Source organism: Poecilia latipinna, unplaced genomic scaffold, assembly GCF_001443285.1.
Source record: "Poecilia latipinna isolate Pla-1442-1.1 unplaced genomic scaffold, P_latipinna-1.0 Scaffold178, whole genome shotgun sequence".
NCBI lineage: Eukaryota > Metazoa > Chordata > Actinopteri > Cyprinodontiformes > Poeciliidae > Poecilia > Poecilia latipinna.
Window position 1 is genome coordinate 582072 of NW_015112794.1, and position 13913 is coordinate 595984.

The window sequence follows — 13913 nt, forward strand, 5'->3', positions numbered from 1 at the left end:
TTGGAATTCCATGCTTCTTCACCCAGCCATATTGTTGTTATGAAACATTTTTTTGAAGTATGTGCAGGTATTTTCTGGACATCTATCAGCATTATGTAGCTTTAGTGGTCTCCAAACATGCAACATTCTTTTTTTCTTTTTAAGGCAGCATTATTCTAGGAGCAATAAACCAGCTCTAGGAGCAAACGGTGAGATGCACAGAAATAAAGAGTTGAATAATGTTTCATATCTCACTCATGTCACTTTCTTGAAATAAGCACATACAAAACTGCTGCTGGGCTTACTCTGACAGTGACCTGCAAAGTTACGGCTGTATTGAGCAAGATAACATTTTCTAACACTTCTTGAGTTGATGTTTGTTCTGCTGTCTATTTCTGTTTTATTGACTGTTGCTCCTTGTGCCTGCATCTTACAGTAACCAAAGTGGCTGAAATGAAAGAACAGAGTTGCTTTCAGCAACAGATCTCTGCATCTTTCTCTATTTTTATGGTGAGAAGAAAAAGGACAACAGTTTCTAAAAATGCTAAACATAATCTTGGGGGACGCTCAGATCCCATCTTGGTTTTGCGTTCAACATGTATGTCCTATTTCATGTTTACATGTAATTTTTTTTCATTTGCTTTTATTCTCTTTAACGGGAGATGAGTGTAGGTTTGGTCAGATGTGCAACTATGATCAATATATTTTCTTGTCTGTAATTTATAAAGAAAATAGGGTCATCAGTACTTGAAGCAGTGTTTTATTTCATTTTATTTCTTTTGCACTGAAAGATTAAGTACTCATTTCACATTAACTGCTGAAAAATGAGATTTTTAGTTGTTTTTTTTCTTCCTTACACCATCTCAGGCACGTAAGAGGTTCAACTGATTTTCTTTACAATTAAGTTGATTTATTCTGCATACTGTATAAATAGTGAGCAGAATAAATCAACTTAATTGTTAACCTAATTTTCATATTTAATCCTGGCAAGTCATGTTGCACATCACAAATAATGAAACTTGCCATAACTTTAAATCCAGCTCTGCTTTCTGCCTCCGTTACTCCCGGTAGAAATCCCCCACACTACGGCGCATACATGTCAGAATATGTGCGTTAACGTGTCTGGTGGTGCGATTTGTGGTTTGCCTTTTTTTTTTTTTTCCTTCGATTGGAGATTATGTTAAATTAAATTATGTTAAATATTTAAAACATGTAAATCTTCTAAAAATCCATGTGCCAAATCCAGTTCTTGTTTCGTCTGATCCATTCCAAACCCATGTTTGTACTGTAGGAAAGCTTCTGTACAAGTCAGTATAAAATATTGTTTCTCCCCAATAGTCCCTGTATCTGGTGCCATTAAAGGAAACTATTCAAACTTGAAATAAAGAAAAACAAAAACAAAACAAAAAAAAGTGTCTGTCGTTGTGGTTCATGTGTTCAGAATCCTCTTTCCGACAAGCAAAATACAACTTGGAGATATATTTATAGAAAATCTGTTTATTACAAAAAACATTAAAGATTGAGTCATTGAGCTCGCAAAATTTACATGCATCAATTTACAACGGTTACAACACAGAAAACATTTCACTAGCAGTACAGAATTACAACGTATAGCTCTTACATTAAAGATTTGTGTTAAACTCTAAACTAGCTGAACATTTGAGAGATTGAGAGCAAAACCCCACTTAGCTGAAGTGAGAATAGGTTGGCTTTAAAAACGGCCGCTGGTTGCTTTGAGGAGTGGGGGCAGACAGGAATCCTAGTTTTTTGCCTGCTGCAGAACTCGTAGACCCCCGACCCGAACTCTGGGAGCCACCCCTGGAGCCGGAGGACGATTTATTGTAGCCAAAGCCACGGCTACATCCACAGCGACAAAGAAAAGAGAAAAAACAGACATCAGAAAAGGAAACTTCAATTGCCTTCCTTCAACCAAACAGATTGCAGCTACTTTTAGCTTTTTTGTCACATGTGAAGTGTTTCAGACCACCAAATATGAATCAAACAGAGATAAGCAGAGGGGATGATGGTGACGATGGCGGTAGGAGTTCGTCCTGCAATTGGTAGGTTGCCGGTTCGATTCACTCTGCCACTGTCATTGCCTGGTGGTCATCACTTCAGACTGTGAACAACTTTATCCAAACCAAGGTAGATAAACTACTTTCTATATTTAATTGGGTTATCTTGATGAATATAAAATTTGTCTGATGATCTGAAATACTTAAAATGAACAAAGAAAACCCCAGAAGAAACCTGGGAGGTGGTGATTACTTTTGGTAATGAGACTATGACTCTACATACCCTTTAGAAGAATAGCCTTGGTTGCCGTATGCTTTCTTCTTAGAATACTTGAAGAAAGGACCTTTCTTCCTCTTTTGTCCTCGAGCAGACTGGTTGCTGAAATAGGTGGAGGACTCTGTATCGTCATCTTCTGTGCGTCTTGTGTCTATCCAGCAATTTCCATCACTTTCAGTCTGCTCATCCACTACGGTGGGGGGGAGGGGGGAGGGAAAAAAGAAAAATCACAACAGTGTATACCACAGACACGCACGTAAAAAAAAATCTTGGAATAATGAAGATGCATGTCCTCCTACCAGGTAGCTGCCATTCAGAGTATTTCTGAAGAACCTTAATGACTTCAGCTCCATACTTCTCCAGTTTGTCCTCCGTCACTCCATCAATTTGTAAAAGAACCTCCGGATCGGAAGAAAGTTTCTCTGGACGTGGGAAAGAAGAAAGTTATAAAATTCACTTCAAATCCAATTATCTGATACACAGTCTCATAAATTACCAGATATCTTCTTCAAGGCAGCAGTGGAGAAGATGTTGTAATAGTGAAGGCCAAACGCTTTGCCCAGCTGCTTGCACAGATCTATCAGCTCCTTCAGACAATTCTGAACCATTTCCTCTCTCTTGGAGATGCTCTTCACAGCAGCTCTCTGTTTCCTGATGCTGGACGCGCTCTCCGTCTCATAGAACTCCACCTAAATAAGACCAGTATGGAAGACTGTTGATTTATTCACCAATAAATAAGATAAGGACAACAGGTCACACTTTGTCCTAACTCTGCAAAGTGCAGTTGGGCACCAAAATGTAGCAATTACCTAAGATGAGTTAATACTGAAATCTGAAATGGATCTGGATGTATTTTTTAACATATAACAAAATAAAACATGCCTCTTCAAAACAGAAAGGCACCATCACACAGTATTTGAATAACTGTGTTGTGTAACTGTGCAGAAAGATTGTTTATTGTTGTAAACAGAAATCTGGCAATTTCCTTGAAAAAGACATTTTGAAGTTGTATTTTTTGGTCACCTATTGGAAACGCAAAAATGACTGAACACTCATACTTTCCCTAGAGAGTTAGCTATATGTGTATCAGTTTATGTGTTTTAATTATTTATGACACAATAATAATATTGGCTTCCTGGAAGGAACAACCCAAGGCTCAGGGATGAAGACAGCACGGCTCATACGACCGCTACGTCAGACCGTTCCAGCTTTGCAGCAACAAATCTGCTGCAGTTTTTATTTTCTCATGTCTTTGTCAGTATAAAACATCAGCTGTCATTCTTAGATTATTTTATTACATAAGTTTATAATTGTTTTCTCCTCATGTTCCTCCTGTAAGTTTACTCAAAAATAATTATCTGCAGCAGCGAATACTTAATATCTCACCACACTATCCAAGTGAAGTTTTTCTTCTTTCCTGGACCATCTCTTTCAAATTTTTATGCTATTAGTTTAAAAAAAATTAAGCCTCGCCTTAAGACTATTTCCTAATCAGCTCTGTTGTGTAACTTGACGACTGACCAGTTACCTCCATGTGACCGGACAGTATGTTCATTGCTTTTGGTCCAGCAGAAATGTAAGACACGGCTTGGCCATTGTTGGTGATGTAGAGATCCTCGACCAGAACATTATCTAGAACCAGCTTCTTGAAGAGACGGTCTGCATTGTGGCGAGAGTAAGCGGCTCCCATCCCAAACATTCCTGTCTGTATTTTGGCAGATTTAGCCCCTGGACAAGATATGTTTCAAAACAGGAGGTGTATAGTAAATATTGTACTTTTTTTAAATACTAGTTTTACTGCAGGAAATAAAAGTGTTTACCTATAAATATGTCCACCAGCATGTTCAGTGTCAGTCGGTTTTGCTGGGGTGTCTTTCCAAACCGTGCTCCAACTTTCTCACAGTTCTCCTGGACAAACCTCACAATCTTATTCACATCGTCGGTCACCTTCCTCAGTTTGTATTCCTGCATAAAAAATGAACAACATTCAATCATTTGGGTAAGGTTTACAAACCAATCTCAACAGAAAAAAAACAAAAAAACACAAAAAAAAACAGTTCCTACATTGGGTTTGGCGCAGTTATCACAGCTGACGTCCGGATGGTCTTTACAGAAGTTTCTGTTGAACTTCAGTTCTCCAAAGTAGGCGAGAAGTTGAATCCTTCTGCACTCCATCACGTTCTCACAGAAGTGCACCATGCTATGGAGGTTGTTGAAATGAGTTGTCTTGGCGTGTTTGTCGCCTTCTCGGTCCACTGTGATGACAAAAGAACAACGAGAAACTACTGAAGGGGAGAACATTACAAATCTCCCTCAAAACTAAGAGACATTCAAAACAACAAACAACAGTTTTAGTACTATTTGGGACCATGAGTTGACGGTATTTATTTTGCAACAGGTTGGCATGTACGGTTAATCAAGCCATAAGTAGAAATAACAGTATCAAATTTGGATCTATTAAAACCAATATTCCCAATAATAACAAAGCAACCTAGTTCCTTATTGCAAGTGTCATATTATATAATAGGGATTTCTTTTTGGCTTAAGCTTTGGAGTGCTCATTTTGTGGAATACTGTCCCCTTTTTGGCATTTAGGTGCTTGTACAGTAACACAAGTATAATAATCTATTAAATTATTTGTCAACCTGTCTGCAACTGGTTTCTTTAGCATTGACATAGCGTGTCAATTATAGTTTAAAAAAAAAATATTGTGAATTTTTAAAATGAGATTTGCTCTCTCTTATTTGTAGTAGAAATGCGTCATATCACCATAGGCTTGGAGGACATGACAGAAAACAATTCAGAACCTGCCAAAGGTTTTAGTGAAGTTTTGAGACTGATTATTTAAAACTTTGGTCTAATCTTGATTCTGGTAAGCAGTTCATGCCTCATAATAAGTACAGTTTTATTTATTTATTTTTTTTTGTTACATACTGCTGATGATCCTTTTGATGCGGTGGACATCAGTATAGGAATAAAACAGAATGCAGTGGGAGATCTCTCCATCTCTGCCGGCTCTTCCGGACTCCTGGTAGTAACCCTCCATTGATTTGGGCAGACTGGCGTGGATCACGTAGCGCACATCAGGCTTGTCTATACCCATACCAAAGGCTATTGTGGCACAAATGACCTGGGGGACAAAAGAGCAAACAAACCCAATCAGTAGGCAGCCTCAGCATCCATCAGCAGGTGGAGTTAGCAGTTCCCAAATCTTTTAACGTTTAACTGGGAATCTCCACGAGTTGTGATCTGACCTGACAACCGTCCTGATTGATCCATTTGCTCTGCACATATTCTCTGTCGCCATCGCTCAGTCCGGCGTGGTATGACAGTGCCTGTATCCCTGCTCTCTTCAGACTCTCTGCCAGGGCATCGCAGTCATTACGAGACAAGCAGTATACAATGCCAGAGTCTCCTGCCAGAATGAGAAAAAGAAAACAAAACAGGAAAAGTGCTGTTATGTATTTCAGCAAAACTGGAGTAATGATAATACAAAATAATTAAAACATTACTTCTACACTGACAAAAAAAAAAAAAAAAATCCTGTCTTTACAGCCAGACAACTTTTTTCCCCCCTCAGTAGACTGTTATTGCTGCCCTCAAGTCATCACATATAGTTGAATTTTTAACCTTGCAGTAACAACAGGGTTCCAAAAATAGCGCCAGAATCGGAAAGAGACTCAATTATTTACGTGGGTAGTGCTTCTTGATCCAGCTGATGCAGTCCTCGTCAACCTTTTTGGGTTTCTTGGGCAAAACGGCGTACTTGAGGTTTGTTCTGTTGAAACTCATGGTGAATCTGAAAAACAAACAGAAAGCATGCAGTCACTCCTGGCTATCCGAGGTCGGCGTTCGGAATTGCCGCCATAAATAAGTGATGCGGTCTGAAAAATGAACACATACACTTGCGGTTTACTCATGTTTAGCTGGTTGAGGATGTCTTTTTGCACACGGGGGGTGGCGGTAGCCGTCAGGGCCATCATTGGTATGTTGGGAAACTTCTGACGCAGTTCATGCAACTTCTTGTAGTCTGGACGAAAATCATGACCCCACTTGAAAAACATGGGAATAATTTTATGGTTCATTGAGGTTCCTTAAAAATATTTAAGCGTAGTTGTCTGTATATACACAGACACAAGTGCAGCAGCATACCTGACTGACACAATGTGCCTCATCGATGACAAAGCGGGCTAGAAGGCCTCGCTCATACAGATTCTGCAGAGCAGAGATCAACCTGTTGCTTGCACTCACCTTCAAGGAAAAAGAAAACCACCAAATGTCAGGATATAAATAAAATTCATACTTTTACAAACACAAATCACTAAAACTCACCTTTTCAGGTGTGACATACAGCAGTTTAATGATTGGGTCTTTGCGGGAGAGCTGCATATAAATCCTCCCTGCCTCGCTGTCACTTTTATCACCAGACAGACTTGTTGCTGGAATCTGAAATTTAGGTAGAAGTTAATTTACTATATATTTCATTGTGTGTGGCGAAGTAGACTAAATATTACAACAACTTATCTAATTTTATATTCAATGCAAAAAAAATTCAACTGGTGCCTGACAAAATACTCACATCTAGAGTGGTGAGTTTCTGGATCTGGTCAACAATAAGCGACTTAAGCGGAGAAACAACAACAGTCACTCCAGGTGAGAGACAGGCAGGCAGCTGGTAGCACAAACTTTTACCCCCTCCTATAAAAAGCACACCAAAGTGAGAAAAGAGGTTCATCTTACTAAAAACTGGTTAAATTTTAAGAGCAATGTTTGTTAAATATAGCAGAAGTCTGCTCAAACCAACCTGTTGGCATCAAAACAAATGCATCTTCTCCCAGCAAAGCGGCATTAATCGCTTCCAGCTGATTAAATCTGAACTGATGGAGTCCAAAACGTTTATGAAAAATCTTCATCATCTCCTGCGAATGAGGGAAGTTAAAGCCTCGGAAGCGATCGTGAGCTGGGTTTTTGAAGTTGGGCTCTAAAAATTATGAGAAAGATGTTAAATAAGAACATATGCTGTGTCCTGTAAAAAAATAAAGATTATATAATATTGGATTAGTGCAACAAGATATATTACAGTTTGTTCAGAGGCTGATAAAAGTACTTCTCCAGTGTAACTTACTGCCATCTAGTGACCAAATGTAAAAGTACTAATTTTAATATTTTTGGGAAAGAAAGAAATTTGTTTTTCCAAGTGAAGATATTCATATATTTCACTTGAAATACTGGTTGCATTTTGCCTTGCCTGGTGAATAAATCTTCTGAGGTTTTGGAGCAGAAACAGGAGTCAATGGTGTCTTGTCCCATGACGCCTTGTTTGGTCCTCCTTTTGTCACAGCAGCACATGTAGTGTTTGGGTTTTCACTCCACGTAGACGAAGTCGGAGGTTCATCAAAGTAATCAGGGATGTCAGAATCATTAAAGTCATCTATATCAAAATCGTCAACATCAAAGTCGTCGTCTTCAAAGTCTGTGGTAATTGCATGTGTTGGCGTTTTGGATTTGAGTTGCTCCGATTTCTTGGCGGAGAAATGATCAGTATCATTAACATCGGAGTTTGTTTTCTCTGAGAGACTAAAATGTGGTTTTGTGAAGCTTTGGGCTGACAGAGAGTCGCAAATACTGATTTCACTCTTATTCCAGGGCTTTGAACTGGCACTGTCTAAGTAGTCAGAGTCACAGTCCACAGAGATTACTGACGATCTTTGGGAATTCAGAGGTTTCTTAGTGTCCAAAAAGAGGGAACTGCTGGGGGACGTCAGACTAGATGCACTATAACTGGAAAAAGTTTCTTTGTAGCTGGTGTCAGAAATCACTGTGCTGTCTGGCTGCGGCATGCGCAAAGAATCAACCCCACAAGCAAGAATCCTCTTCCTGTAAGAAAAAGGGAATGACTGCAGTCACTCTTAGATTCAACCAAATAAGACATTAGCACATCTCCTGCTGAGTATAAGTGAACAAACCTGTGGGCCCTCTTCAGCAAAAGTTCATTTCCACAGGTCAAAGCGATCAGTTCATGTTCGGGGATGGAATCGACCAGAGTACAGATGGACTCCATAATGCTGAAGAGTTGTTCCTCTGCAGGAATGAAAGAGGTAAAACTGAGTACAAAAACTTTAAAAAGAAACAGAAAAGCAAGTAAATCAAACTCACTTGTTTTGTCACTGGAGAGGTGATTAGAAGGTTCAAGCAGAGTTGTGGCAGGGCTGTTTGACTGGAAAAGTTTGTCTCTGCTCTGTACAATGTCTGAGTGAGTTCTTCTATGAAAACAAGAAAAAAAAAAACATTTTACTGACTTTTATGAGACCTCAGATCAGTTCCACATGCAGAGGAATGGATTCAATAACAGAGTTTAAGAAAGTCAACAAATGAATCTCGATGAAATGCCTAGGAATATTCTCTAAAACAATAATTATTAAAGAGATTTAAATGACTATTTTCTGTTTTCCTCCACAAAGTGTATTCAAAACTAAGAAGCATTTAAAAACTGAAGCAGCTTACAAGATTTTTGTTCAGTGTTTAATAGAGCAGAAGAAAAACTTTTTGCATAAATACAATCAATCAGATTATGAACTGCAACGGCGCTCCTACACGTTTTTGTTGTCAAAATTAACTACTTTATCATATTAAAATGAACTCTATTCTCAATCCCCTGTATGTGAGGGTGGATGAACACATAGATCAGTAGATCAATAAATTGATTCACAAACACACTGGTAAATATATGAAAGGATGATCAAATGAACAGGTGAACATATTGGGGGACAAGAAAATAAAATAAAGAATGGACAGGAATATTTATCTTTACTTATCCAAACCTGGGAATCTTCCAATCAAATTTTATAGTGGGAACTCCATTTCAATAGCGGTGTGACATGATATTTGCCCACCTTGTCTCTGCTGAAGAAGGCCTATAAAAAGTCTCATCAGGAGGAGGTGAAGGAGGAATGTAATCCACATCTTCCTCAGGTTCAGAGTTGTCGTTTAGGTTGATCACTTTGGGATCAATCCATTTTCCCTTTTCATCTGAGAAGCACAAGAAACATCTCACTGTGACCCGTTGTATTTTAGTTCTTATCAAGACTATATCGGCTCTCCATATCTGAACATTATAAATCAGAATGCCACTTACCTGTTTTATCCTTTGAAGGTTCAGATATGGTGCCGATCTCCTCATCGCTATCACTCAACACAGATGTGACATGTGGAGGAGGACAGCGCCTTCTGGTCCTTTTAACAGGAGTATCTTCCACTTCATCGTCTGGAAGTCCGTCAACTAAACTAGGTTCTAATGAGACTGTTGTCTTACCAATTCTGGATTCCGGCTCTTCTTTCTCCATGCAAGATTGTTCTCTGTTCTTCTCGCTTAACTCCGATTTTAAATGACCAGAATCATGGCTTTGTTTTCCAGTGAACTCTGGAAATTCTTCATCTGAGGATGACACTGTCTCGGTGACCCGCGCTGATTTCTCTGAGCAGAGGGAGTCGTTTTTTGTTTTGGCAGGTGTTTCAAAGTCTTCAAAATCATCCCAGTCGTCAACAGGTAAATCAGATAAATCTAATCCTGCGGAGCCGATTCCTTTCCCACCACAGGAGGACTGGTTGTTGGGTTTAGCAGGAGCAGCAATCACCTTACCGCCAGTATCTGCTGGGGGCTCCTCACATGTTGAAGTGGAGATACCTGCTAGGCTGAAATTGGACTTGGAATTTGTACTTGGAGAGAAGAAGTTGTTGATTTTGGATTTCTGAGTTCTTTCAAGCTTGTTTGAAAATGTTAAAGAAGATTTAGTCACCAAACTGTTCCCCAGCACATTCACGTTCCTGTTTGCCAAAATGTTTGGGCTGTTTACCTTTGTTGGGTACTCCACTTTAGTTGTACCCGATGAAGATTTCTTTTTGAACGAGAAAGCCCTGAAAGTGCAAACATATAATAAATTCAAAAAGCAGATACAGATACAGGGGGAATATATTGTGTATTTTTTTTTTTATCAAGCTTTAACAACTGAAAACTATAAAGACAATTACCTTCTTCGTTTTAGGTATGTTTCTCATGCAGCTTTTCTTTGTGTTCAATACTTTCAATTTCTATTTTCAGACCTACTGATAATTAATATGCTTTAAGGGTTTATTTTGTCGCCTTTATGGGACTGCTGATTTTTTAATTCCTTGTAGACATTTTTAAATCACATATACATAAAATTTGTAATTGCTTTGGTAGAAGCTGCAGATTTAGTTCTTCAGAAGTTGGTAACTTGACTGTTATCTTGATCTCAACTTTAACATTTTAATTTACAGCGGGAAAACGTAGTTCTAACCCTTTTGCTATAATTTAAAACGGATAAGCTTGCATTTTCCGACAAAATGAAGTTAAATGACTGCTATGATACAAGCTAGCCCTGCTGATAGCTCAAATCTGTTAGCGTTTTTTTCTTTTCGCGTTTTGCTGCAAAGGAACAGCACTTACCCCGTTTTAGGTTTAGCCAGAGACAGCTTGTTGTGAGTAGCGTTGTTGTGTCTCGCCAGCTGTTCCTTCAGATTATTTTGAGGCAGACTGGACATTGTTGTTGTGAAGCTGAGCTAACCTATGTTAGCTGAGGGGCTACAAGACTTCTGGTCAAGAAACTGCACTCAGTTTTCTAAACATTGCTCGCGACACCAGACGGGAGCACGCGCGTTTAGTTCTTCCAACCGCTGGTTTGTAAATCTTCATTCAACTGGCGCAAACTTTTGAGCTTCTCTTGGACCAGGAAGACAACAAAATACTGGATTTTGCGCCGAACCAATAAAACGAATCTTCATTGGCTGAAGATGAGCGCGCAAGAGCATTCTGGGAAATGTAGTCTTTAGATGTGCAATATATCCCCGTAATATGTGAGGGCCAAGTTTAACAATCAAAATGACTTTCAGTAATTTGGAAATCACACATTTCAAGCCAGTCTGGGGTGATGTCAACTGATTGTTCAAATGTAAAAATATTTCACCCGGCTTACATAAAAAGATGGTTTAAAGAAGTTTCTCAGTTAGAAAATCAACTCAGTTCATTTATTTCACAGCAGGTTATATCAAGCCACATTTCAGGAAAAAAAAAACAAAAAAACAACATATAATTAATTTCAATTCAATCACATAAATTCCAATTAATCAAATTATCAACAGTGCATTACACTTTATTATTCAAATTAGATTAGAAAGTTTTCTATCAAAGGAAATCTAGCAGGCAGCACTGAGTGATTGACTTGCAACATTCCTCCTGGATGAGCATGTAGCGACAGGAGACAATCACTTACATTTTGTAGTTGACTCTACAGCAATCCACAAAAAGCAGTTTTCAAATTATATATGTTTTTACCCAGGGAAAAAGCTACTCAAACCAATTTGACACTACATGAAAAAGCACTTTCCCTCTAAACTGCATGACAGGTCATGCCAAACTGCTATCTACTAGTATGATAAAAGCCTAGCCAGTGTAAAATCTTGGATGATTCAATTGGTATCATGACTTAAGTTAGTTAATTTTTTCATGATCTGACATTGTTTATCTCACCAAGGTCCAGGATTCAATTAAACTGAAATAAAACATCTTCATGTCGATTGGAGGTACACTGATTTGTCTTATTTTCTTTCTTTGAAGAAAGGCATTATTACATGTTTAACTGCAATGTCTTCAATTTTGCACCAACATCTAAACTGTTAAGTCTTGAAAAACTAATTCCCTGTCATATCTGGGAAAGCTCTTGCCATCTGCAGTGAACTGGTTAAAGAAACACACACAAAAGTTTAAAATATTTTATTTTTGAGTTTGATGTATGAAAGAATAAACAACAATTTGATCAGCTCAGTTATCACAATTACACATAAATGTCAATATAATTCAATCCATTGCATAATAATGGCTTAGTAGAGATTAAAACTCTTCAATCAAATGAAGAGAATAGCATTGTATTGCTATGGTTAAAAAAATCGCTCACTGTGCCCTAATTTTGTGAGACATGTCATGTAATAAGATCACACCACTGGAAAAGATGAGCAGGCAGCGAGTCCACACATATTCTTTCCCATTTCAATAAGGAAGTACCTGTGAGGGCAAAATGTTGTTATTTTTGTAGGCCTGCATTGATATTGTTGGACTGTGTAACTGAAAAAAGAGGTTTACCCGTCTATGCCCCAATAAGGTCCCCATGAGTTCTTCACTATCCAGTAGGGGGTACCGTTGTCTTGTCCATAGCCAACAGCTAGCACAGCATGATTCACCTTATCTGTTGTGTTGTGGCATTTAGTGCTGAAAGGAGGAACAGACCAAAAGTGACATGTGACTTTTTACTCATGACTGATTTTATAGGGAATGAGGAATTGAATCTATTATAATATCTTCTGTTAACATAAAAGTCCTGTGTTTTAGCACTAAGAACTGAAAGTCGAATGGAAAATTATAAACAGCAGATGTATGAATTTAGCTTTGCGTTTTACTCATTTGTAAGAGAATTTAAGACACATTTTCATCTACTCTAATTACAGAAAAATATCAATATACATAGCTTAAACACAAAGATATATGTTTTTCATATTAAGTTTTAACAACTTCCATGTCTACATTTGCTCTCACCTGGTGTACACACCCTGGTGGTAATGCATGAAGTCACTGGTTACCTCAAAGGCGAAACTAACAGGATTGCGAGTGGCAACAGCATCAACCATTCCCATCTCGTCGTACTGAGAAACAACAGTAAACCTTTTTTCTTCTTACACTTTCATAAAGATCTTCTTTTTAAAATGATGCCGATGGTCACTTACCGCTGTTATGTTCCTCACTTCCTTCACAAAAGCAGCAGCCATAGATGGTTCATAATAACATACACCCTCCTTAAATATCCCAAGAGAAAACGTTACATCATATCATTACAGGCACCTTCAAAATTCAGCTTTTAGAACGGCTGAAAAATTACCACAGCTGTGTATGGGTAATCCTTCTCTGTCATCAGTCCCTTGTTGTACATGATGTACTCAAATGCTTGACTGGGAAGACCGCTAGGGGACAAATACGGGTCTCGATTATAGAGAGATGACTGATGCAGGGAAAGAATTAAAAGTGGATGGAAACATGCTAGCACATACCCATTACATCCATGGTTGTTGAAATCCTGGGCGCAATCTACCAGCTGCTGTTCTGACTGAATCATACAAGAGTCAGTATTAGATCACGACTGTTATTTCTGGGCACAGGAATATAAGTTTTGGCAACAAAGTAAAAGTATGTCACCAGTGGCACGAGCTTCCCAGTGGAGATAGCAGTAACGGACTCCAAACAGCCAGTTGTGGAAAAAGTCCAGCAACTTCCACACGCCCCCTGAAATGTAATAATTGATAACAAACCAAAAAAAAGAATAAAAAGTTGATGTCACTGATTTTTATCTGTGATATCAGCTCACTGATAAAACTCTGGTCTAAATAAAGAAGAATGACCGATGCGGAACATCAGCTTGTGTCATGTTTGTGGGTGTTGTTTTGGATGTGTTGCTATTTTGTTATACTGTATGTGTACTGAGATGAAGGGTGTGATATTCAGAGTAGGGCTGAAACGATTCCTCGAATGATTCGAGTACCTCGATTACTAAAATTCCTCGAGGAAAATTTACCTGCCT

At 38.5% G+C, this 13913-nt stretch overlaps 2 protein-coding genes across 3 annotated transcripts; both read right to left on the reverse strand.

Moving 5' to 3' along the window:
* Positions 1-1463: 1463 nt before the first annotated feature.
* blm (BLM RecQ like helicase) lies at positions 1464-11087 on the reverse strand. 2 transcript variants are annotated; one of them, XM_015030328.1, is made up of 22 exons: positions 10739-11087; positions 10125-10185; positions 9407-10034; positions 9165-9300; positions 8428-8534; positions 8238-8352; positions 7520-8148; positions 7076-7252; positions 6851-6969; positions 6604-6717; positions 6424-6522; positions 6175-6323; positions 5964-6070; positions 5526-5686; positions 5206-5401; positions 4336-4526; positions 4092-4236; positions 3800-3999; positions 2768-2960; positions 2571-2693; positions 2278-2461; positions 1464-1836 (listed from the first exon to the last, which is right to left on the reverse strand). In XM_015030328.1, the coding sequence occupies exons 1-22, from the start codon at positions 10831-10833 to the stop codon at positions 1665-1667; spliced, it is 4101 nt and encodes a 1366-aa protein (XP_014885814.1). In that variant the 5' UTR covers positions 10834-11087; the 3' UTR covers positions 1464-1664. The 2 variants fall into 2 exon arrangements, with proteins under 2 accessions (XP_014885814.1, XP_014885813.1); XM_015030327.1 differs by having other exon boundaries at positions 9407-10185.
* Positions 11088-12046: 959 nt separating this feature from the next.
* On the reverse strand, positions 12047-13630 carry ctsh (cathepsin H; the record flags this gene model as incomplete). Its single annotated transcript, XM_015030275.1, has 7 exons — positions 12047-12349; positions 12428-12553; positions 12878-12984; positions 13066-13134; positions 13218-13299; positions 13387-13442; positions 13532-13630. Coding segments are annotated over 7 exons (609 nt in total), but the record flags the coding sequence as incomplete, so codon positions are not given.
* Between the last annotated feature and the right edge of the window lie 283 nt (positions 13631-13913).

Coding starts and splice junctions, on each gene's coding strand:
- blm (XM_015030327.1), bottom strand. CDS start 10,833: ATGTCCAGTCTGCCTCAAAATAATCTGAAGGAACAGCTGGCGAGACAC. Junction 7,253..7,519: donor TCAGAAGATTTATTCACCAG/GCAAGGCAAAAT, acceptor CATAATTTTTAG/AGCCCAACTTCAAAAACCCA. Junction 6,523..6,603: donor TGTATGTCACACCTGAAAAG/GTGAGTTTTAGT, acceptor TTTTCCTTGAAG/GTGAGTGCAAGCAACAGGTT.